A 25,681-nucleotide genomic window follows, 5' to 3' on the forward strand; every position below is an offset into this window, starting at 1 on the left:
TACCAAAACGGTAATAGCGACAACAATAAACAACGATTAATAATTGAATTGCTTTGGCACGCGGTATCTTTATTGGAAGTTTAATAAAAAAACGAATAGATGACGTTGATAATAATAATAATAATAATAATAATAATAACAACAACAACAATAATAAACCATTTATATCCTAATCTTTATTATTTATTTATTTGATCGAATTGGATTTATTATGGTCTTGCTGAAATAATAATAGCATTTTTAAATTCCTAATCACTCTGATAAAGGTTGTTTTTGTACGCTTTTGTGATGTCAAATGACACTAGAACTGAGAAAATAATTCCTATTTAAAGGGTGTATCTCATGTAAATCTGACCTCTCGCTATTCACATTTAAATATTATCAACCATTTTTATGTTGATTATATTCAGTCTAATCCAAGTCCTTATAAGAAGACATATAAACTGAAAGCAAACGCTGAAGCTGACAGCAAAATCAAAAACTAAAAAAATATTTAACCTTACCCCTAATATATATTTCTTCAACACGCCCAGTCTATTGTTCAATACCCTTTACAAGAAAACGAAAGTATGGCTTTTAAACGCAACAGGCTACAGAGGTTTTTTTTTTTTTTTTTTTTTTTTTTTTTTGTAGTTTGTTTCAGAGCTTAGAGGAGCTCTTTGGTGTGTATGACTCCGCCCCCTTTTTCGTCATCGAACGTATCTTTGATACGTCTGCTCTGACCCCGCCCCTTTCTGTCTGATACTGGACGATGCGACCTATACGTGCGCACTTTCACATAAACAAAATACTGGAGGGATCGTATTTTACTACGTTTTCTCCCAGGATAAACGAAAGGTGTTGAAAACAAGGTTACTGAGACCCGCTTCTCCGCCCCAGTGTCACACGGCTCGGATCACGTAAATACTGGAGCAGAGCGACACTGTTTCGTTTTTACTTTGTCCTTGATGATGGCAGCTCAGGATTACAATTTTTTACTAGCGACGGACTCATATAAGGTAAGCATCACCTGGCCTGCTCTAGACCTTGTCAGAAACACAAAGGGCGCATAACAGTGTTTTCGCTATTTTGACACTAGCCTTTGTGGTGGTTTAGCCGTGACATGTATGTGCGGATAAAGTCAACTTCCACATCGTGAATCGATGGGATATAAATGAAAACATGGTCCACAATAACCTACAGATATATGAGAATTGTGATAAGTGAGATTTCTTGTTGTTTTGATAAAGGGTATTGGTTAGGTTCATGGTCGTTTTAAATGCTGGTTGAACGCTGGTGGGCGGGGCTTATGTGAGTGAACGTGACCTCGTGTTGCTTCGTCAAAGGCCACTAGTGTGTGTATTAATTCCAGTCGACAATCTATGAATCGAAACTGAATCTCTCTCTCTCTCTCTCTCTCTCTGAATTGTAATTTACAATATATAAACAATGTACAATATAAATACAATTAAACAAAAAAATATGTGATCATAAAGAATATTGTGACAGATGTACATAGACAATTCTTTGTTGATCAAAGTAGTGATTTTTTTTTTTTTTTTTTTTTTTTTTTTTGATGACGTGGAGCTCAAAAATTAATTTAGCTGCAACTGAAAGCATAACTGTCGTCCCCCAGTAACACCTGCATTTGATCAGTCTCTTCTGCACAGGAAAAATGTGGCTTGCCTTGAGGTTTTCTCTTTAATTTGACTGAAAGTGACTAATCAGAAAGCCATAGTTAAAAAGATGTAAAATAGGTAGTTTGAAAAGTTAAAAGATATAAATTCAGAAGTACAACAGACAAAGCTATTATGCTAGAAGTATCTCAGTGTCCAACCGCTAAGATGACAGTTTGTTAAGTAGTTGACCAAATAAAGGCTCCATGAATGCTTTTTTGTAACTTATAGTATTACAGAATTAGCTGAGCATAGAAATCTATTGTTTTTCTGCATGATTGGATCTCTAAGGCTGAGGTTCAATACCTGTCTTTATTTAGTTTACATAAAGTGTGTGTGAAAAAATGTTTATTATATGAAACATATTATTTGATTTTAAATCAAACTGAAATTTTGATTTACCCCATATAGAAATAAATCTATGAAGAGACTCAAATGCGCATATATTATTGTTATGTAATGTTCAAAGACTTTTTATTTTGCATTCTTGGCAGGTAAATCTAATTGGGTAAATTACATTAGCCCAATTCCATGATCATTTTAACAGTCGTAGATTCAAAAACTTTACCTCAGTATATCTTCCTCTTGGCCAGTGCTGATGTGCTCACAGCCTCCAACTTTTCTAGGTTGCAAAATTATATTTGCGCTTCACATTAGACTTTGACCCTTATCTTAACACCCAGCTCCAAATCCCATCTGGATGGGATGTTGAAAGCTCACCCTACAATATTGTCTATTAAGAAAACTGAAAATAATTAACATGCATGAAAACATCAGCTTTAAGATTCTTAGGGAGCTTTTTAAACACTTTTTTATTTTACTGTAGCATTACTTTTATGATTAATTATAACATAGGAGTTTGATACCTAATCACATGAAACAGCACAATGCGTTCTTGTTACGTCACACATATGTGCCCTCAAACATTCCTTAAGTGACACATTGAAGTTCTTGCTATAAGGATCTAAACAAGTAACAACCAGTATCATGGGTGAATCAGATTTTGGCTGATGTGGTATGTAATGAAAGGTAAGTAAACCAGTGGGACAACATTTTGTTGTCATGTCATAGTTATCTATCCATTCCACACAAACTACTTAAAAATAATTTGAAAGTGTTGTTTGAAACAGGTTACACAAACAACATTAAAGGATTTTCAGGGTTGGTCTGATGAGATGTGTTGATGTGAACCAAACAAAAAAGAACAGCACATACACCTTTATTTGTTTCTTTAAGGTATCATCATCAACTCACTTTAATCTTGTTACATACCTACATGATTTTCTATCTTCCATGGAACACAAAATGAGATGTTAGGCATATTAGGAACGTCAGCCTCAGGCAATCTTCTTTTGTGTTCCATGTAGTCATACGTTATTGCAATAACGTGATGGTGAGTAAATGATGAGAGAATATTTTTTTTTTGAGTAAACAATCTCTTTAAGTAGCAAAAATATATATAAATAGGAATAAATGTTATGTTTTGCTTTTACCCCTCTTTGGAGAATGACATGACACAGAAAGTATCCGCTATGGGGCTCAAGGAAGTGTTTGCACATTTTGTTTATACAACATGGCACCAAAGGGCATTCACTCTTTATTATTAAATTTGTGTCCAGGAACATATACCGTTTCAATAGGTTGCTGTTCATTAATATCATTAATGAAATCAGGGACGGTTTTCTGAAAGCATTTTGTGATACACAGGTGAATTCAGTTGTGTGTATGTAGTGTGTATACAAATGTTCTAATCAAACTTCCTCTCTCCTTTTCAGATTACCCATTACAAGCAATACCCACCTAATGTCAGTAAGGTGTACTCCTATTTTGAGTGTCGGCGAAAAAAGGGGGCACAGTTCAGCGAGGTGGTGTTTTTTGGCCTCCAATATCTTCTAAAGAAATATCTAGCGGGTAATTCCTGTTAATTTTATTAACTACTTGGAAAAACCTTTGTGAAGCCCCACTTGGCTAACGTGGACATACTGTTTGTTTTTGTGTTTGGGTTCACTAGAATGAACAAGATATTTTTTTGTTGTTGTTTTGTTTTTTGTACATTATATCACTAACCTGATTATGAGAAACGAGATAATGAGAAACTTTTTCCAAAACAGATTATAGCTCACATTCAAGGACAGTTGATCTTCAAAACAAGCTGAAAGATTAAAAAAATTTAGAAGCTTAATGTTTAACATCTTTTTCTAAGTCTAAGTCTATATTTGGCTATTCTGAGGCTCTTGCCCACTGCCATCACCATACTGCAGTCAAACGAACAGTTACATAAGGGTAATTCCCTTTAAGCTTACCATTTGATTTGGAGTAGTACAAGACTTACAAAGCCTACAACCATGTGCATACTGTGTGAATGGCAATAATTGCTTAGTATATTTTATTTGTGACTTTAGAATCACACAGTCACGCTTTATACCAATCATTTTATAGGACTGTGGGACAATTATTCTGGTGTTGCACGGCATTGCATTTCTGCTGAAATGACGTAATTGCCATTGTAAACTTTGAGGTGCAATTTGTAACTATTGAGGGTGCCTTCACACTTGGTTCGATTGCTTGGTCCAAATCAGAGTTCGTTTCCTCCCACCTCCCACTGCCTCCAGTGTCTCTGTTTACATCTTGTTATTTGAGTCGGAACCATGGTACGATTGCGCCATCAGCACGAACAAGTGGCAGCTGTTTACTTCTGTAACTAGGTAACAACTCAAAAAGACGTCAGCATCACTTTAAGTGAAGTATTGAAGTTTTCTCTTTGGATTTACCACCAAAAGTTCCATGCACAAAATGACTTCTGCATTAAATGTGCAATGATGTGAAGAAAGTTAGTGTTTGTCTGCCGTAAGCCTGTGAATGCATTGCAAGAGAAATTGCTCCTAGATCACATCTGATCTTCCACAACTCATGTTGTCTGGAGTTCTTTGCAAACTGAATGTTCTTAGACAGATATTTTATCAATGTTTTGTCTGCGGATTGATCCAAAAATACTTTAAACTGCAGTACAGCCCATTGAAGAGACTGTAAGTCTATTCCTCACAGCCTTGTTGTCATCCCCATTAAATATCAAAGATGGTGTTATCGTGAATAAGGTCAGTTGCGGTTCACTTCCACAATTTAAGGCGGTTGTGTTCATTTCAGCAGCGAACCATACTGGACCTTACATGAACCGTTCCCCAGACCACTTTTTCAAGCGGACTCTGGTGCTTTTTGCAGGTGCACACCCGATTTCGGAAAACTGGGTTCAAATTATCCAAAAAAAGCCGAACTTGACTTCAATGTCAAACGAACCGCACCAAAAGTGCTAGTGTGAAAGCACCCTGAGACAGTGCTACTTAGCTTTGAGGAATAAAACAAATTGATACAGTTACAGTAGCATCATATGAGCGCGTAATCATTGTCTAAAGGTGATTGTTGCTGTACCATTAATGGCCTCCCAGTTTGCAACAAAGTCTATTTGTTGTCGGGGGTTTTTTCTGTTCATTATGTAATCTTTGATCTTATAAAAATATCTTGCAGGTCCAGTCATCACAGAGGAGAAGATACAAGAGGCGAAAGTGTTTTATCAGATGCACTTTAAACAGACAGTGTTCGATGAAGAGGGATGGCGGAAAGTTTTAGAGGTTCAAACACAAGTTCTTATCACAGTCAAACTTTCTTAAGCTTTGAAGTCTGCTAATTTTGTTCTGGAGATGAAGGATAGGGTGATAACAACCTTTTCCTAATTGTGTTGTCAGAAATATGATGGCCGCCTTCCAATCCGTATCAAAGCAGTTCCCGAGGGGAAGATCATTCCCAGAGGGAACGTCCTCTTCACAGTGGAGAACACGGATCCAGATTTCTTCTGGCTCACCAATTTTATTGAGGTATTCTTTCATCTTCTTTTTAAACCCTTTTTAAAAGGATAGCCAATGCAGATAATGCACAGGGGTACAAAAGTAATTTACTCAGACACCGCAAGTATCCAAATGGACATTTTTAATAATAGTAGGACTTAAAAATTAAAAGGAAATTAATCCTTTAGTCTTGTTAATTTAAAGTGGTCTGCACCAATATGAGTACAACAAAAGCCCTCATGAATGGCTTACTGTCAGCATGGTTTAAAAAGCTGATGGTGTGGCACATTACTTCATGTTGGATGATTCTGCCATGCTGTTGTTCTGGAGGACAGCGGGCTTTGATTTCCAGTATGCTCCTAGCCGCTGATGCAGGACACAAATAACAGAGTGACTGGGTCAGTAAGGGCATGGGGTCATTAGGTACTGACCTGACCTGCAGCCCTGCAGTCTAGAGGTCTGCAACCCAACCTAGGCCCAACGGGACCCAAGAACCCAACGGGTTTCGGGCCGGGTTTGGGTCAATTTTTCAAGTAGGACTTCGAGTTCGGGTCGGGTTTATAATTAATGAAAAAATAAACAGGCTTACCGAACTTGTTTCACGTACCCGCTCTCACTCACAGACATACGAGAACGGACGAGTTAGGGGCCGTTCACACTGAACACGATTTGCGCGCATCTGTTCTGTTTTCCCATTGTTTAAACACATGCTGGACGAATGTCTTTGACATTTACACCTCGTCTCGATTTTTCTTCAGTGTCTCGCAAGACCGGCATGTTTTAAACACCATGTCAATTTAAAAAGAACTTGAAATTTTCAAAAATGCATGCTGAGACACCTGCGCTCTGTTTCATTCTTTGCGCTGCGTCTAGAAGATTCAACATTCTAAACAAGTTCAGGCTGCATAGAGGGGACTGTTGCATTGTTTCATTTTATTCCAGATTGTTCTGCACCATGTGAAGTTTCAGCAAATAAACGGTAAGGCAATGCTTTTTTTCCCCTTCTGCTCTAGTGTACTAAGGGGCTGCTGTGCCTTGTAAAACTGTGTATGTTTACTGTTTCAGTACTGCTACGAATGTTGCCTATATGCTTACATAAAATACAGCCTATTGCAACAGTACTTGCTAGGAGAAGAAATTACATGGTAAGTGATTTCGGGTTCGGGCTTAAAATCTGACGATATTGTACGGGTCAGGTTCGGGTTTCATTTTAAGGCCCGTACAGACCTCTACTGCAGACTTTAGGCAAAAGCAGTTTGCAGACTCACATTTTTGGTCTTATAAATATGTGTTGCTGCCTGTCTGAAGATCCATGGCTATAATCCATAATAATCATTATTTCAGTGAGTAGTAGAATTTTCCTGACATACCTTTGAACCTTTTGAAGGTTGGAGATGGGACTCCCCTATTTGATATACACTACCATTCAAAAGTTTGGACACACCTACTTGTTCGTTATTATTGCTATTTTAGAATAATTTTAAAGTCATCAAAACTGTTAAGCAACACAAATGGATTTATGGAAATTATGTAGTGACCAAAACATGTTAAACAAATCCAACTTTTGCCTAGATTTCAGCTCTGCACACTGTTGGAATCCTACTTTATGAAGTATTCACCTGGGGTGCTTTTTAAACAGGACTTTACATGAGATTACTGAATACATGAGAGTGTACACAAGTTCATTAATTTCTAAAAAGTTTTCTAAAAAGTCAAGAATATCAATTATTTTTCTCATGGTTGCACCAAATGGCCTGAACAAAATGTGCCTTTTCATTAAAATGTCAAAATATTGATATTTAATGATAGGACAAAATAATTTGTTTTTAAATCTCCACACACAGTCTTGTGGGTCTAAAGAGATCTTCTCTGTTTTATGATTTTTGTCAAATGGCAACAAAATTTCTAAACTAAATTTAAGAGCAGTGCAGATGTGTAAAAAGCTAGATGTGTCTCTTTACATTTATTTTTGTGACATTGCAGATTTTAGCCAGCAGATGGCAGCAAAAGACAATTTGTTTGTGTTAATGTGTCAGCTAAGGTAACATGCATCGCCAGTCAGTCAGTATTTTCATTCATCGGCACTCCATGATTTCTCAGATTACTACTACACTACTAAAGCTGGGAAATAGCTTTAAACCGCGAAATAGGGAGGAATACCTCCGCTTGTACGGCTATTTTTCCACAGAGAAAATAGGATGCATTTGAACAAAAATGACATTGTCTTCAGAAAGCTGACTAACACACTACAGCATCTTTGCTTGGGAGTGGCATACCTCCGCTTGGACGGCTATTTTTCCACAGAGAAAATAGGATGCATTTTAACAAAAATGACATTGTCTTCAGAATACTGACTAACACACTACAGCATCTTTGCTTGGGAGTGTAAATAATATATATATATATATATATATATATATATATATATATATATATATATATATATACATACATACTCACACAGTTGAAGTCAGAAGTTTACACACAATAATAATAATTTTTTTAACCACTCCACAGATTTAATATTAACAAACTATAGTTTTGGCAAGTCGTTTTAACAAACTTTGTGCATGACACGAGTAATTTTTCCAACAATTGTTTGCAGACAGATTGTTTCACTTTTAATTGACTATATCACAAATCCAGTGGGTCAGAAGTTTACATACACTAAGTTAACTGTGCCTTTAAGCAGCTTGGAAAATTCCAGAAAATGGTGCCAAGCCTTTAGACAATTAGCCAATTAGCTTCTGATAGGAGGTGTATTGAATTGGAGGTGTACCTGTGGATGTATTTTAAGGCCTACCTTCAAACTCAGTGCCTCTTTGCTTGACATCATGGGAAAATCAAAAGAATTCAGCAAATATCTCAGAAAAAAAAAAAAAAATTGTGGACCTCCACAAGTCTGGTTCATCCTTTGGAGCAATTTCCAAATGCCAGAAGGTACCACGTTCATCTGTACAAACAATAGTACACAAATATAAACACCATGGGCCACGCAGCCATCATACTGCTCAGGAAGGAGACGCATTTTGTCTCCTAGAGATGAATGTAGTTTGATGCGAAAAGTGCAAATCAATCCCAGAACAACAGCAAAGGACCTTGTGAAGTTGCTGGAGGAAACAGGTAGACAAGTATCTATATCCATAGTAAAACGAGTCCTATATCGACATTACCTGAAAGGCTGCTCAGCAAGGAAAAATCCTCTGCTCCAAAACCACCATAAAAAAGCCAGACTACAGTTTGCAAGTGCACATGGGGACAAAGATCTTACTTTTTGGAGAAATGTCCTCTGGTCTGATGAAACAAAAATTGAACTGTTTGGCCATAATGACCATCATTATGTTTGGAGGAATAAGGGTGAGGTTTGCAAGCCGAAGAACACCATCCCAACCTTGAAGCATGGGGGTGGCAGCATCATGTTGTGGGGGTGCTTTGCTGCAGGAGGGACTGTTGCACTTCATAAAATAGATGGCATCATGAGGAAGGAAAATTATGTGGATAAATTGAAGCAACATCTCAAGACATCAGTCAGGTTGCAAATGGGTCCTCCAAATGGACAATGACCCCAAGCATACCTCCAAAGTTGTGGCGAAATGTCTTAAGGACAACAAAGTGGACATTGGAGTATTGGAGTGGACATCACAAAGCCTTGACCTTAATCTGATAGAAAATGTGTGGGCAGAACTGAAAAAGCGTGTGCGAGCAAGGAGGCCTACAGACCTGACTCAGTTACACCAGTTCTGTCTGGAGGAATGGGCCAAAATTCCAGCAACTTATTGTGAGAAGCTTGTGGAAGGCTACGTTTGACCCAAGTTACAATTTAACAATTTAAAGGCAATGCTACCACACCTGCATCTCGGCGAAATCAGAGTTGAACATTTCCACCCTAGCTACCCCATTGGAATTCTGACTTCTAATGGCTTTCCGTTGCACTTTACCTAGTAGGAAGTTGGAAAATCTGACTTTCTGAGTTGAATGAATGCAGCATAATTCACTTTGCATAAAAGTGTCTGCTAAATGACTACAAAACTCTAAAATCTACAATGGGGTCAATTATTGTCTTCTCCTTTTTTGGATAGGCTTTGGCAAGTGAATTCTAGTTTATAATGTAGTTAATGTGTATGTATAATGTATACAGTAGTGTTATGTAATGTTAATGCCTTCTTTTATCATTTAAAAGTCATATACAGTTAAAGCAAAACCTGTTCAGCACACTTGGGGCCCTATTTTAAGAGTGCTAGTGCTAAGCGCAGCGCTATGCTTTAAGTCATAAGCGCAAAGTCAATGGGCATGGCCATGAAGTTTTGATATTTTCGTGCAAGCATGCAGTAAGTCAAGGCACAAGTGGATTTGGTGAAAGTTTGCGTGCAAAGCACTAATGGGCTTGGTCAAGTGCAATTTTAATTCTGAGGTTCTTCTCCGGTTATTGCACCATCTGCTTCCTATATTTTAATCAAGCACCAGATATATAAACAAATACTGCACATTCATAAAAACTTGGTAGTGTAATTGGACTGTTTGCAATGAATTAGAGGAACAGAAATATGGACGTAAATTCTTTTGTGCATTAACTTGTTGACTGTCAGGCATATTTCTATGACAGTGACACATTCCTTTGATATGCATGGAAAATGTGATTCTCGTCAGGATTTGGATGGACGCTCCATTAAATTATAGGGAATGTAGGTATTATTAGTAATTTTCATCTTCTGACACACAAAACATGGCTAGGATTAACAGTGGTTGTATCAGCACACAATTCACTTCTACCGGTCAGTTTTGACCCTAACCCTAACCATTTATTGAAACAAAAAAATACAAATTCAAAAAATGTCTAAATTCAAATTATACTTCAAACGAAACAAAAATATACAGTAATCAAAATAACGAAGTGCTCAAAAAAATAATTTTAAATCCAAACTTTTTATCCTCTCCAATTTCTTCCACCGGCCCCTTTTGCAGTGATTTAAAAATCACTTTACGACAAGAAGTGGAAAAATACCATTACAAATGATATCATGAATACAATTGTAAATATAAACATAACAATAATAATTGAAAAATAAACCATGACCTATAGATAGTTTAAAACAAATCTCATAAATTATTATGATTGTGATTTTCAGAGAAATAATTTTATGTTCCACTATATTTTCCGAGTTTGGACATGAACGTTATTACCACCTGCTGGTGGAATCTCCAAACTGCAAATGTAGGAATTTAATTTAGACTTTGTGCTGAAAACAGACATGGTTCAGAAGCGCAATGGCCTATTTCTCAGGAAATAGCGTTTTACGCCACTTCATTAACATAGAATAGACCCACCGTTTGCACACATACAACCACAGATAGCGCAAACAGTCCCACCCAGGCCCACTTGTGCTTTACGAAAATGTAACTTTGAATAAGCGTTCTCATGAAAATGAGGTAAGACTTAGTGCAAACGAAAAATAGAGCTCCTAGAATTTTTCCCATTAGCTCAATTTTGCTTTCTATTTAATGGCTTAATTGGCATTCTGACAGCTAAATCAAAGTGCACATATCTGTTTATGTTTTGATGTCAATCAAAAAACGCAATAATTTGAAAAATTGTTCAAATCTTTTCTGATTTTTTTTATAGTCATCAGTGTTTTGTTGAACATGCAAACAATCAATATCTATCACTCAATATGTTTCTTGTGTTGAGTGAACTTTCATCCTTATAGGGACAGATGTCAATGTGTTAAACACGTCATATGGTAAAATAGTCATGGAATTGAGCTTTATTGTGTCAGGGCCATAAAAAGTGTTATCAGGAGCCATCTTTGGTCTGCTCTCTGACGTACATGTGACTGTATGTACACTCTGTCCCAACAGACTATGCTGCTCCAAATGTGGTACCCCATCACCGTGGCAACAATCTCCAGGGAGTTCAAAAAGATTCTGGCCAAGCACCTGAAGGCTACGTCAGGGAGTCTGGAGGGTCTGGACATCAAGCTGCATGATTTCGGCTACAGAGGGGTGTCCTCACAAGAGGTATGATGTATCAATAATTCCACTTCCTCGTATTTAGTCACACTCATATAGTGAATATTTAAAACATTCCCCTTACCAAAAAAGTACCATGGTGTTACCATAATGGTATTATTTGAAATACCTTGGAGTACTATGTAAATACCATGGTATATGAAAATGGTAATCATGCAATGTGGCAAATGCAATAGTACCATGATTTTACCACCACAGTACTTCTGAAGAAGACCACTTCAAAGCACTGAAATATCTTTAGAGTAAAACAAGAAGTGCTTCTGGTACTAAAACTCTACTCTATTTGTAATCAAAGCTCAAGCCGACAGTGGTTTTTAAGGAGACCCGTTCTTCTGGGGCAAATGGAATCTGACATTATTTAGTGAAAGTAGAAAACTAAATTATGAGAAAAGACAATTCCATTTAATCAAAAAAAGATCAGACCTTACCTTTTGTTATGCAAGAAAAGCAAATAACACAGACAGCTCTCAATTTTTATACAACTCAGAGGTAAAAGCCCAGATGTTGGGCATGTTAGAGTGAGTGAGGTTGTCTCACTGATGAGTTTTGGGTCATCGGGTGATGCTGTTTGAAGGGTTGTGTGAGTAAAGATGACTGTTCAGCTCCTGAATCAGTCTGTCCACTGTGTAAAGGTCAACTCTGCCAGGTTCCATCTATATCACAGTGGCGAGTTCAGGTGTTGGGTAACTTGTGATAAGCTGTGAGTCTGTTACTGTCTGGCTGGGCGTGCTGAATGCAGGACACCTTTGTGTGTGTCTGTGTGTGAGAGAGAGACCACTGGATAATGATGGGGTGTGACACGAGCCCTCTGTGGTGCCCTTTTAGACCAGAACGGCATGGTCTAAAACTGGAGATGGTGACGCGGCTTTCAGAGATCACACCCCAGAGACCAGACCAATTAGTAATATTTTATGTTTACAATTAAAATTGAATAAAAAATATTCTGAAATGTTTAGATCATATCAAAGGATGGATGAAAACTTATCTTGTGGGACGTTTGTAGCGAATGTGATATTACTTGGATGCTGCCCACTTTGTTTGAAGATGAATTGTGACCTGTAGCTGCTGCCCATGGAATAAATCCTTTCACCTGCTAGGTAAGACCAAAATGATGAAGGGATGGAGGTTATTTTAGTGACATGCAGTACAGGACAGGTTAATTAAATCACATAATAAAATGTGCCCTGACTCATAAGATATATCCACTGACAGGATAGGAACTTTTCCTAGTTCCTGGAACTATTTCAGGTTCTCATTGTTTTTTCACCACATGAACGAGTTCCATGTGGAACTAAAATCTGAACCAAGCAGGAGCCTTTTTAATACCTAATCAGGAGGTGATACTTTCCTTGCAAAGTGGAACTATTTGGGTGGAGTCAGAACATCAAACACATCTCGTTGGTCAAGAAAAATGTGTCATCAGACCATTTTTAAAAGTCCAGGTAAGAACCTTAGTTAAAACTATTGATGAGTTGTTGCTATTGTAGGATTTTCAAATTGAAATGGATAGATGGGCAGATGCTGCTGTGCAGAATGTATTTATGAAGATGAAAAAATGCTGAAAACAGAGCAAACCATGTTGTGTAGAACTACAGTGTCTTCATTAGGGACTGTGGGATATTGATAGTGTATTTTCTAGGTTATAGCTGACTGGATTAATAATGGCTTCAAGAGGAGATTAATGATGCCAAGCAGAGTTTAATGACTTTAACGCTTGGGGTTCCCACTCGCTTTTCACCATCACTCGCTCCTGATCAGGGGACATGCAGTGATAGATGGATTGTAATGCTTTTAATCCTGTTTTAGTCTTTACTGTACGAAAAGGTTGGAAAATTTGACCTTCATGTCTTCACTTGCCATTGTACTGTCTTCTAGGTGATGTTCACACTGCAATTAAAGGAATGTTCTGGGTTCATTTCAAGTTAAGCTCAATCGACAGCATTTGTGGCATAATGTTGATTACCACAAAAATACATTTTGACTCGTTCCTCCTTTAAAAAAATAAATAAATAAATAAGTTACAGTGAGGCACTTTTTGAACATTACAATATACTGACTGTTTTTAAAAGTATAGCCACAAGACATAAAGGAGATATGCATGTTAACATGATTTTAGTGTGATCAAATCACTTACAAACCTTTTCTGTGTGAAGTTATAGCCAGTTTTACAACTTTGTTAAAATGACAATGTAATGTGAACAAACCCTAAAATGACTTTAAAAGGACAATGCAGAGATTAATAAAGAATTAATGCAAGTGCTTTAATAAAAATTTTAAGCTTCACTTTTCTGTGTTTAAACCCTTCCATAATTGGCCACATTCACTTTCATTGTCCCCATTCACTTCCATTGTAAAGGCCTCACTGTAAGCTTGCTTTTTGCTTTTTTTAAAGAAAAGGAGGAACGAGTCGAAATTAATTTTTGTGGTAATCAGCATTATGCTACAAATGCTGTTTGATTGAGCTTGACTTGTATTGAACCCAGAACATTCCTTTAAATGTAGCCCAAATCTGGTATATTTTCTCTCACATATGAGACAGATCTGGATGATGTTGTGAACAGCGAAATCACATTGAATATGACATTTTCAATTCTGACCGGGGCCAACTTTATATCAGACTGATAACACTGTGAATTCTTTCTGTGCTTTCCACAATTATAATCACTACCCCCCATCAGCCGATGCTGGAAGTATTGTTGAACGTATGGGCACGTGTGAGCTCCAGTTTCCAGGTGAAATGTCCACAGAGTGGCACCAAAAGCAAGATGTATTAAAAATGATGTAAAATTGTCAACATGAATGCATATTTGATTAAATCTGCACCCAAACCCCAACTCTAAGCCTAACCGACAGTGGAGTAAACATTTCATTTCATAGCAAAAATGGCACCTCTGAATCTCCATAATTACTTCCGGGTTCCTACTGGACCAGAACCCAGGTCTCTGAGGTTGCTCAGCAGTGTTTGTCTGTAATTCAGCAGTATGCCTAGAATGCCTAGATTTAAAAATGGAAGTCTAATTTCATATCATAAAAAAAATATGACATTACGAATTACATTATAAAACTTGTTGTTGATGAACATGCTAGGGTTTAATGCTTGGATCAGTCTAGGAGCATTGTCTGTTTGCACTAGTGTCTGTGTATGATGTGTGTGTATGTGTGTGTGTGTGTATGATGATCCAATAACAAATCGAAACTCCATCAATGACACATCATGTTGTGCAGAGCTGTGCCCCTGTTAATGCACTTACAATTACTGGAGGCAATCCCTAGACCCTTGCTGAAATTACAGTGACAGAATTGAGCCTCGCTACTTAAAACAACAGGGGTTTAATACAGTTCTAGTTTCCCTGGGTTAATATGAAGCCCAGATCTCATCAGTTCTTTAATTAAAGAATAAAATTATACAAACTCCACAAATTCCCCCCATAAATATATACACCATGTAATAGAGCAAGAAATATTGACAGCCATTTTCCCATCCCCGAGGGGGGCAACAAGATTTTGCTTGGAATCAAGCATATCTCGCTTTTTAGAGCAACAGCCTTCCCCAGACTCTCCCCCTATTACTGTGACCCTGCAATGAATAAACTGAGACCCAGTCAATAACTTCAGCTTTAAATAGGGAATATATAAAATGGCTTCTTGCCTTTGAATGGCCACATAATTGACTTTAAAGGACATTGTCTATGGGAATCAACATCTCACATATGATTTGCTTCTTAAAAGCAACTGTCTTTAATTCAGTTACACAAAAAACAGGATCAATAGATGGGTAATATGAATTGGCTAATGTTGTAAATGGAGTGCAGGAAATGCATTGATATTTTGTACGTAAATGTAAAATAAAGACTTCAGGGGCTATGGATTTGACATTAAACAGGTTCAGTGACTGCTAACAATTGTCTATCTTTCTTACTCTTTACTACACTAGTCGGCAGCACTTGGTGGGGCTGCTCACCTAGTGAATTTTAGCAGCACAGACACAGTGGCAGGTGTACTCATGGTACAGCGATACTACGGCTGCCCTATGGCTGGATTCTCCATCCCTGCTGCAGAGCACAGGTAAAGCACATTCATGCATTCATACTGGGCACTGATTTAGTCAAAACACTGACTAATACAATTCTAAACTGACTCTGAAATTGACATTTAATTAACATTTTGATTAGGGATTTTTTTCTGAACTCCTAACCCTAAGTATAAAACTTCTGCAATTAATTCAGCCTGTACTGCTTAATGAACAAACTCAGTTCAAACTTTGTTTCGTAGATAATTCCAGCATTTTTTTGTGTGTGTGTGTGCACGTGAAGCCATACTTTATAAGAAATTTCAGATCAAAGTTTCAAAATGTCCCATTTTGATTAATTTATACAAATATTGCATCTTTATGTTTCCGTGCTGAATTGTGAATGGTATTTCTTTTTTTTCTTCAGCCATCTTTAGACCGCAAAGGCATATTACGATCATATTACGATATGGTCCTTTTTTTTTTTTTTTGCCACTATTTTACTACTTTTCTCTTATCATTTTACTGTAAACTTTAATACTATTTTATTTCTGCTTTGTAAACACTGGTATTCACTTCAGGAAATGCAAATCTAATTTGCATTTGTTCTGTTAATTCTAATTTGTTCTCCATATCCGCATTCATCCATTTCACAGCTGTAGAATCATTTATCTGTGTTTGTTTTATGCTTTCCCAATATAGCTCAGCACTCTTTATTTAAAACCGCACAACTTTATCTATGACTATGATGTCATTTTATTCTCCTAAAGTTCAGATTTAAGTTTTGCACCTATTACAACATTCCTTAATCAGCCTGAACATATGAATCACTCTGAGCTTTTTATAATTCAATCCATTGCTAAGTACATCATTAGACGTTGATGACTCATTTGCTGAAAATGGTTTTTATTTGTCAGTTAACAAAGTGAAACAATTATCATTATTATTATTTAATTGATTATTTTTTTGAGTGCATCAACGTTTTACATCAGCAATCTAAAAAAAAAAAAGCGACCTGGAGTGGGCGGAAATTCCAGGTCATTGATTAGTTTTCTAGCGATTCTTGCTTAGAAGAAGGGATGGGCGTTTTGAGTAGTTTTGTAGTAGACTACTCTTACAAATTTAAAAACAAGCAATAAAATGTCATCTATAACTTTTTTAAAAATAAGCTTACTTTAACAACCTATGCTTTCTTTAAAAAACTTAAACGAACACTATGCATTAATAAAAACATCATGATTTAAAAATAACAATAAAAAAACATTTGCAATAACAAAGAGCTTACATAGAAACCAATTTGAAAATTAGGCTGCCTCCGTTTGGGTAATGCGCATATAAAAACTTCTCGTATCAAATTTCTTGTATTGCTATGCATATACTTTCCATCATAAAACCAGATCCTCATTAAGTGGGATGCATGACTCTAACAAGAATCAATTATACAAATTAGAATCAAAGTATTGGCACGCTTGGATGCTCCTGAAAGCACACGCCATCACCTCAATGTCACGTGTTTACAGCAGCTCCAACGCATTCAGCTGTAATGGCAAGATTCCAGTGGAAAGTACAAAGTGCTAAAGAAAATCTATTTGCATCGTTTCAATAGTGTTTTTTACTAGTCAAATACTTTGGTGCAGAACGGGTACTCGACTAACCGATTACTTGTGCACATTCATAGTTGGTTATACTTTGTTTTTGATGTCCCTGTAGCACCATCATCTCCTGGGGCAAGAGCAGAGAGAAGGAGGCATTTGAGTGTCTGCTGGACCAGTTCCCCTCTGGGCCTTTAGCTGTGGTTAGCGACAGCTATGACATTTTTAAGGCTTGTAAGCACATCTGGGGGGACAAACTGAAAGAGAGAGTGATGGAGAGGAGCGAGGATTCAACTCTTATTATCCGCCCAGACTCCGGGGACCCCGCTGAGACCCTCCTTGAGGTGTGCATTACCGTATCAGATGACTGAAGTCTAGTGCTGTTCGCTAGTACAGACCTTAAGGCAGTTTTTCTACAGTATATTTCAGTGATTGAGCTTTATTTTAGTGAAGTAAAGACTTCTAACCAGGGGTGTAGATTCCAGGGGGTATGGGGGGATAATAAACACAAGCAAGTACAACCCTCCCCTTATATTTATATCATGATCAGTGGAAATAGAAATTCTTCACACTGTAACCCCCCCTCCCCCTCCCTAATGTTCAAGCCAAATCTACGCCCTTGCTTTTAACTCATGCAAATAGGTTTGCTAGAAGGTTTGTCTGATACTCTGTGGCCGTACTGCTTTGTGGCTGACGGGGCTTGAAGGAGTTAGATTGCATCTGTTGCTTCAATTCCTGTTTACGAGCAGTGCCCCTTTGGATATCGATTTTCTTTTCATATACTGTGGCATAGCATGGCTTTGAGATTAGTTTGTTGCTTTATTGAAATTGTGTAGATTGATTAACTCAATTTCTTCCTCTCACATTTGTCTTTTGCTCTTTTTCTTTTAGGTGCTAAAGATTTTGGAGGAGTGTTTTGGCTGTTCTCTGAACTCAGTGGGTTACAAGGTGCTCCCATCATATCTGCGCATTATCCAGGGGGATGGGATTGATCTGAACTCGATTAATGAGGTAAACTAAACTATAAATCAAGACTGTGACATTACAGACAGTGTAATGTGTATAATAAAACCCTTATAAATATGAATGAGAAAAAACAACAACAACATGGCAGCTGAAAGTATGGAAGTCCAGTCTTACAGTTTGAAGTTTTACAGTTTTAGTTTTTACTCTTAACCAGAATGCATGGACTATAGCTGGATGAGCTGGAAAAATAATTTTAAGTGTGATTGAAGCACAATATACAATATAATACCATTGTTGTTAATACCAGATGTTATTGTTGATTTGAACTATTGTATGTTATTGAAACATAATTTTGACTAGACATTTTGGAGATTTCAGTCTTTCCCCATTTAAGTGAAAAGTAGCTGTACCTGTATGACTGGAAATGCAATACATGGCCGAGAGTGGGTGGACACTTCTGACTAGTTTGGCTAGGCCCTTAATTCCAATGAAGACAAATCCTACACAAATTCTACAGCATACAGTGAAATTCTAGATAATTGTGTGCTTCCAGCTGTGGCAACACATCTTACAAATAGCTGCCTCTGTATATTAAGCTGGGATAGGAGAAAGTTTTTTTTAACAAAACAAAAGTTACATACTTCAGCTTTAACTTTAACCAAGACTAATAAATGTTCATAATACCTAATGCATTTACTAATGTTAACAAATCGAACCAGATTGTAAAATGTTACTAAAATAATGCTTTATAAAATATTATAAAAACATTATGCAGACCCACTAAATACCTAAAATAAAGCCCCTTCAACAAATTAATGGTCTCCTTAAATATTTATCTTTTACATCTTCACCATTATTTGGTATTCTAATTGAAGTAGGTATACACAATTTCTCAAAGTGATTATCGCTACGTACAGAGTACCTGTACCATCTACCAGTCAAATCAAGTCAAATTTATTTGTAAAGCGCTTTTCACAAAAGGTGTTGTTTCAAAGCAGCTGTACATGAAATGATGCTATAACAGAAAATGAATGAATATAATGCCAATATTAGTTATTTAACTATATTACCAATATATACCTCTACCAGAGGTTAAACATTCATACTTCATATATAATGATATGATAATGTTATACTGAATGTTGATCTTCTATGACTAAGTGTTTGCTTATTAACAGTATTATTGATCACAGCAGGTAAATAGTGATCATATTCTGATCAGTATTATTGTTGTTTGGCTAGCGCAGATTCTGGAGAAACTAAGCGATGAGGGCTGGAGTGCGGAGAATGTGTTTTTTGGTTGTGGAAGTGCTCTCCTGCAGAAAATCAACAGAGACACGCTAAACTGCGCTTTCAAATGCAGCTATGTGGAGACTAATGGCAAAGGCGTAAGTTGGATTTTTATCCTTTCCCAAAATCATATTTGAACTACATGATGATAAATAGTAATTCAACAATATACACATACTGATAGAAGATTAAATGTAATTGTCCCACTTTACCTGTATTGACCCTATAGATGGATGTTTATAAGCAGCCAGTGACAGACCCATCTAAAGGATCCAAGCGTGGTCGTCTCTCTCTGAGAAGAAACTCAGATGGCTTTATTGAGACGGTTGAAAGAGGAGCGGGCAAACCAGAAGAGGTAAGCTATGTCTCTGTTTAGTGTAATAACTGGCTCCTAATCTTAAAATTAGGTTTGTTTCTTAATTTTGTTAACTGTGCAGATGTCTGCTATTTTGAAGCAGCTCTGAAATCACTTGATCTAAGGTGTCCAGCTTAAAGGAATAGTTTACCCAAAAATTGAAAATTCTCTTATCATTTGCTCACACTCATGCCATCCCAGATGTGTATGACTTTCTTTCTTCTGCAGAACAGCAATAAATATTTTTTTTAGCAGAATATCTCAGCTCTGTAGGTCCATTCAATGCAATGTGAATGGTGGCCAGAACTTTGAAGATCCAAAAAGCACATAAAGGCAGCATAAAAGTAATCCATACAATTCCAGTGGTTAAATCCATATCTTCAGAAGCGATATGATAAGTGTGGGTGAGAAACAGATCAATATTTAAGTCCTTCTTTACTATGAATCTCCACTTTCAAATTCTGCTTTTGTTTTTGCCAATTCACATTCTTTGTGCATATCGCCACCTACTGGGAAGGGAGAAGAATTTATAGTAAATAAAGGACTTAAATATTGATCTGTTTCTCACCCAGACCTATCATATTGCTTCAGAAGACAAGGATTAAACCACTGTAGTTGTATGGATTGCTTTTATGCTGCCTTAATGTGCTTTTTGGAGCTTTAAAGCTCTGGCCACCATTTACTTGCATAGAATGGACCTACAGAGCTGAGATATTCTCCCCAAAATCTTTGTTTGTGTTCAGCAGAAGAAAGTCATACACATCTGGGAAGGCATGAGGGTGAGTAAATAATGAGAGAGTTTTTATTTTTGTGGAATTTAGGGGATTTCAGAGCTTGTTGTGTTTGAATCTGCAACCTTCAATTTTCAGTTGTGAAATCCTTGTATCCTGCTGCAGTTGCACTACCAGTCAAAAGTTTGAACACACCTACTCATTCTTTATTTTTATTATTATTATTATTTTTACTATTTTCCACTTTTTAGAATAATAGTTCAGTCATCAAAACGATCAAATAACACAAATTGGAATTATGTAGAGACCAAAAAATTAATATATATATATATATATATATATGTATGTATGTATATATAAATATATATATATTATTCTTCAAAGTATCCAAAGCTCTGATTTTCTGACTTTCTGGTCCAATTCATTAATTTAATTATAAAAAGGTTTTATAGATTTAGGTTTGTAAAAAAAACATGTGGGTAATATGTATAATTGTCTTTATATTTTAGAATATGCTGTTTGATAAAAAGGTTTCGAAAACCGTGAGAAATATTAATTCAGTGTGTACAACCTTTCGAATTTTTCACGTTTGTTTTAGGTAAATGTAGGGAGTTACTGCATTTGAATATCATCTGTGGTGCTATTCTCTGTTTGTTGGTGTGTAATCAGCATTACTATGGTCTTTTCTTGTAGGACATGTTGGTGACTGTGTTTGAGAATGGGACCATACTGCAGGAATACACTCTGGATGAGATCCGTAAAGCTGCTCAGCTTTTGGAGGAGGACATAACCCCTGCCCAGCACAACGAAGATGATGGCACTACTCTGGATATCTACCAAAAACGCATCATGAATGGTGTGCATTATCACACTTAGGATGCACATTGTTCTCAACACTGCCACCTACAGACGAACCACTGACTTGTTCACCACAACACTCAGTCATTCGCAGAATAGCAGATCACAGTGTTGCCAGTTAACTCTAAAATTTAATATAAAATCTGACTTTTAGACCTTTGAGGTGACCCCTCAGTTTTGGATTGGGTCTCCCAGTTGTTCTTATTTTTTCCTCAAATTAATGGTTTAGTGTTGTTTTCGGGATGTTACGAGATGCCAGATATCTTTGTAGGTGCTTCATTTAGCATGAATATGTTTCAGGAGAATGCAAACGGCAGTGTTTTGGCATGGTTTGTATTCTCTTCAACTAGATCATCACCCTAGCAGAAAAATGAAGGAAACTTCATTATAGGTGATCTAATGATCTTCTCTGGGCTTCTGTACCAGTAGTTCAGCACATGATACTGGTCTCTGTTCACTCTGAAAATGCATAAATTGACTATTTAGTTTTAGAAATCACTATCTGTCTCACTTTTTGAGGGGTTTTAATGTTCTTTAAATAGATTTGACTTGATAAATTTATCACATGTGCACATAAAAGATAGCAATTAAGAAGTTTGTCCTAAACAAAATCAGATTTTAAGCTATTTCCATTTTGTGTTCAAGAAATGGATACTAAGCTTATCACCCCACTCTTAGTGTTATTTAACTCACATAGAAGTTGCCCCTGACCTTTTAGAACAATAGTTTTGTTAACAGAGACTTAAAAGGATAGTTAACCCAAAAATGAAAATTCTCTCATGATTTTCTGCTGGCATCCTTGATGTGTATGTCTTTCTTCTGCAGAACAGAAATTAAGATTTTTAGAAGAATATCTCTGCTCTGTTGGTCCTCACAATGCAAGTGAATGGGTGCCAAAATTTTGAAGCTCAAAAATCCACATAAAGGAAGCATAAAAGTAATCCATAAGACTCCAGTGTTTAAATCCATATCTTCGGACACGATATGATAGGTGTGGGTGAGAAACTGATACATTTTTAAGTTATTTTTCATAATAAATTCTCTTCCCTGCCCAGTAAGGGGCAAAATGCACAAAGAAAGTGAATCACCGACAACACTAGAAGAAGAAAGTGAAAGTGGAAATTGACTGAGCAGCGAGGAGAATTTATAGTAAAAAAAAGGCTTAAATATTGATCTGTTTCTCAGACACACACCTATCATATAGCTTCTGAAGATATGGATTTAACCACCAGAGTTATCTGGAGTACTTTTATGTTGCCCTGTGGATTTTGGAGCTTCAAAATTTTGGCATGGACCTACAGAGCTGAGAAATTCTTCTAAAAATCTTTGTTTGTGTTCTGCTGAAGAAACAAAGTAATACAAATCTTGAGGTGTGAGTAAATGAAGAAAGAATTTTCATTTTTGGGTGAACTATCCCTTTAAAAATTTATTTTCTGGAGAAAATATGTTTTCTTTAGACAGCAGATTGTGTTTTTATCCTGCTCTTATAATTAGCCTGTTAATGTACCTTAAGTAAATGCTACATAAAAAAAAATAATAAAAACATGCACATTTTCTTGAGAATGGTTAAAAAGTGATTTTTGTGGAGTTATAGACTTCCCAGTTTTTTTTTGTTTTTTTTTCTTCATACAACTGCTGATGGTGCCTTAAAGACCACTCAGACCTCAGTGCTGGTCACTCTGTCTTGCACTGTCATTTCCTCTCTTTATTTTTCACTTCCACTCAGTTTCTTTCCTTTAATGTTCCTTACATTCTGTGTGACACATGAATGACTGTTCAGTGATTACTATTTTTACCAATGCCTTATGTTTTTTTCTATCAAGCTTATGTCATGTTTGACACCTACTGAGTGCTACTGCTGATGCTGAGTGAGAATTGCAGTGGGTTTAATTACAGTGTACATTATTGTGTCAATTAATTAATAAGAAATGACAAATTTCTTGTTTGATCTAAACATCTGAAATGAAGTTGACCCTAGCTCTTTTTTAACCAATAATACTGTACATTAATATGAAGTAATAATTATAATTACACCTAAATGACATATTATTCTGTTGTGTAAATACTCTTTAATGGTTTGAATGATGAACTTTGTTTTGAATTTTTAGTCTTGGTGCATTTTGTTTTGTTTTTTTACAGAAATTATATTTTGTATGACAAAAAGACAAGCAAACAAGAAAAAGATATGATAATAAATATAGCTTGAACTTCATCTTAACATTTAAATATTCTCATCCTCTCTTTTTATGATGTGTTTTGGCAATTTTAAGAGCATTAAATAAAAACTGGTAAAGTTTTTGTAAATTAAGAAAAGGTAGTTGAGTATATCCACCAAATGCAGTGGTGGTTGTAAACATGGCAAACATGTCTGGATTCTGCCCCAGTTTTCAACTGGATAAAAATAGAGGAGTGCCCTTTTGGACAACCTTCTACTTTAATAGCTGTCATAGCAGACCAGGAATGGAATGCCAAAGGAAGGAATGTGAACTTCCCTAATGAAAACAGTTACGTGGCTTTACTTTGCCCTGCATCTTCTTTTGAAAAAAACAAAAACAAATTTTTTTGTTTTACCCTTTACAATTTATACTCAAATTTATATTCAGTCTGTTTAAATTCTTACACTCAGAGGCAGTTTTTTAACATAATTTCACAGATATGTTTTTAGGTAAATTATGCCTCAGGACACATTCCAGTGTCATGGCATTTAGTTTAAATTTAAACTTTTGTTTCTCAGTTTAAAAGGATATAATGGCAGAGCAGAGTTTGGATGAGTTTGCTCTGTTGACCCTGTGCAGCATACTTCTATAATGCAATTTTGTCCACAGTCACAGACCAAAAAAAATCACACTCTCTCTATTTAAACTGAAAGACAAAGCTTCATTTGTGTCTGTTAAAGAGACTCACATCTTCTAAAGTCTAAAAATAAAACCTGAAACTTATACAGTAGTGCAAATGTTGTAGGCACATTAGATATTTCACAAAAACAATTGTCCTAAGACAGTTATTCGACATCATCTGCTTTAGCGTGTCGACAATTTTAGATTTCCAAACATTCCTTTAGCAAATAGAATAGAAGTAAAATAAGGAGTCCTACAACAAATGGTATGACCCTCTTAGAGCCCAGATCTCAATGTCATTGAGTCAGTATAGAATTACATGAAGAGACAGAAGCAGTTGAGTCAGACTAAATACATTGAACTGTGGCAAGTTATCCAAGATACTTGAAACAAACTATCTGACAACAACCTTGAAAAACTATACACAAGTGTACCTAGGGGGAAAAAATTAAGGCATAAGGTGGTCACACCAAACACTGATTAACCCTTATGTTCTGTTTGGGGTCTATATGACCCCAGACCCTCTTCAAATAGTAAAAAAAAAACATATGCATCGTTATTTTTTTATCCTGATATTTCATGAATTTTCTTAATTACATAAGATCTTTTCAGAAATGTGTTTTTTACTTAATGACAATGTTTCTGATGTCCGCTATGACATGACTACACACATGTGATGTTTGGGGTCATATTGACCCCAGTAATAAATGTTATTGAGAGCAAAGGTTTTTCACATGCTTTGAATCTGTTTGGTACCTAATGTGCAATTTCTCAATACAAATCTCTCTCTCTCTCTCACACGCGTCTGCCAGTATCTGTGGCATACACCTTTCAATTTAGAGTTTCTACCTTGTCTTGTTCAACAACTGCCCCTCTTCTATAACCCATGTCCCTATGTGACTGTCTTGCTCCATTTAGAGGAAAATGTCCCTTTCGGCAGTACATGCCAAGCAAGCCTGCTAGATATGGTATAAAGATATGGGCAGTTTGTGATGCCAATAATAGCTATGCTTGGAAATTACAAACCCCCTGGAGGTGCATCAGAAAAAAAACAGGCTATGAGAGTTGTGTTGGATGTCACTGATGGGCTCTCTGGCCATAATGTGACGTGACAACTTTTTTACTTCATATGCACTAGGAGAAGAACTGCTGAAAAGAAAGCTTACAATGTTGGGCACAATAAGAAAAAAACAAGCCAGAGCTTCCAAAAGAGCTTGTTCAGACTAAAGGAAGAGAGACAACATCATCCATCTTTGCATTCACTGACACTACTACACTTGTCTCCTACTGCCCCCCAAAAAATAAAATGTCCTCCTGATGAGCACATTGCACAGAGATACATCTTTGAGCACCAGAGATGACAAAAAACCAGACATGGTGTTAATTACAATAACACAAATGGAGGGGTAGAAAACCTGGACAAAGTGGTTGCCACATACAGCTGTCAATGAAAGACCGTTCGTTGGCCCCAAGTAATATTCTTCAACATCCTGGATATCAGTGTATACAATGCGTTTGTGAT

The 25,681-nt window shown here is 36.5% G+C and overlaps 1 protein-coding gene across 1 annotated transcript; it reads left to right on the forward strand.

Moving 5' to 3' along the window:
* Positions 1-735: 735 nt before the first annotated feature.
* LOC127427960 (nicotinamide phosphoribosyltransferase-like) lies at positions 736-23,548 on the forward strand. The gene is made up of 11 exons (XM_051675953.1): positions 736-998; positions 3,431-3,566; positions 5,178-5,281; positions 5,396-5,524; positions 11,351-11,509; positions 15,456-15,586; positions 17,241-17,466; positions 18,014-18,133; positions 19,336-19,476; positions 19,608-19,733; positions 21,158-23,548. The coding sequence occupies exons 1-11, from the start codon at positions 948-950 to the stop codon at positions 21,338-21,340; spliced, it is 1,506 nt and encodes a 501-aa protein (XP_051531913.1). The 5' UTR covers positions 736-947; the 3' UTR covers positions 21,341-23,548.
* Positions 23,549-25,681: the final 2,133 nt, after the last annotated feature.

Source organism: Myxocyprinus asiaticus, chromosome 37 (genome assembly GCF_019703515.2).
Source record: "Myxocyprinus asiaticus isolate MX2 ecotype Aquarium Trade chromosome 37, UBuf_Myxa_2, whole genome shotgun sequence".
NCBI classification, from domain to species: Eukaryota; Metazoa; Chordata; class Actinopteri; order Cypriniformes; family Catostomidae; genus Myxocyprinus; species Myxocyprinus asiaticus.

Excerpts from the sequence above, each read along its gene's own strand:
- LOC127427960 (XM_051675953.1), top strand. The coding sequence starts at position 948 with ATGATGGCAGCTCAGGATTACAATTTTTTACTAGCGACGGACTCATAT. Across the intron at positions 15,587-17,240 it reads ATCCCTGCTGCAGAGCACAG|CACCATCATCTCCTGGGGCA; the intron begins GTAAAGCACATT and ends ATGTCCCTGTAG. Across the intron at positions 19,477-19,607 it reads TGGAGACTAATGGCAAAGGC|ATGGATGTTTATAAGCAGCC; the intron begins GTAAGTTGGATT and ends TTGACCCTATAG.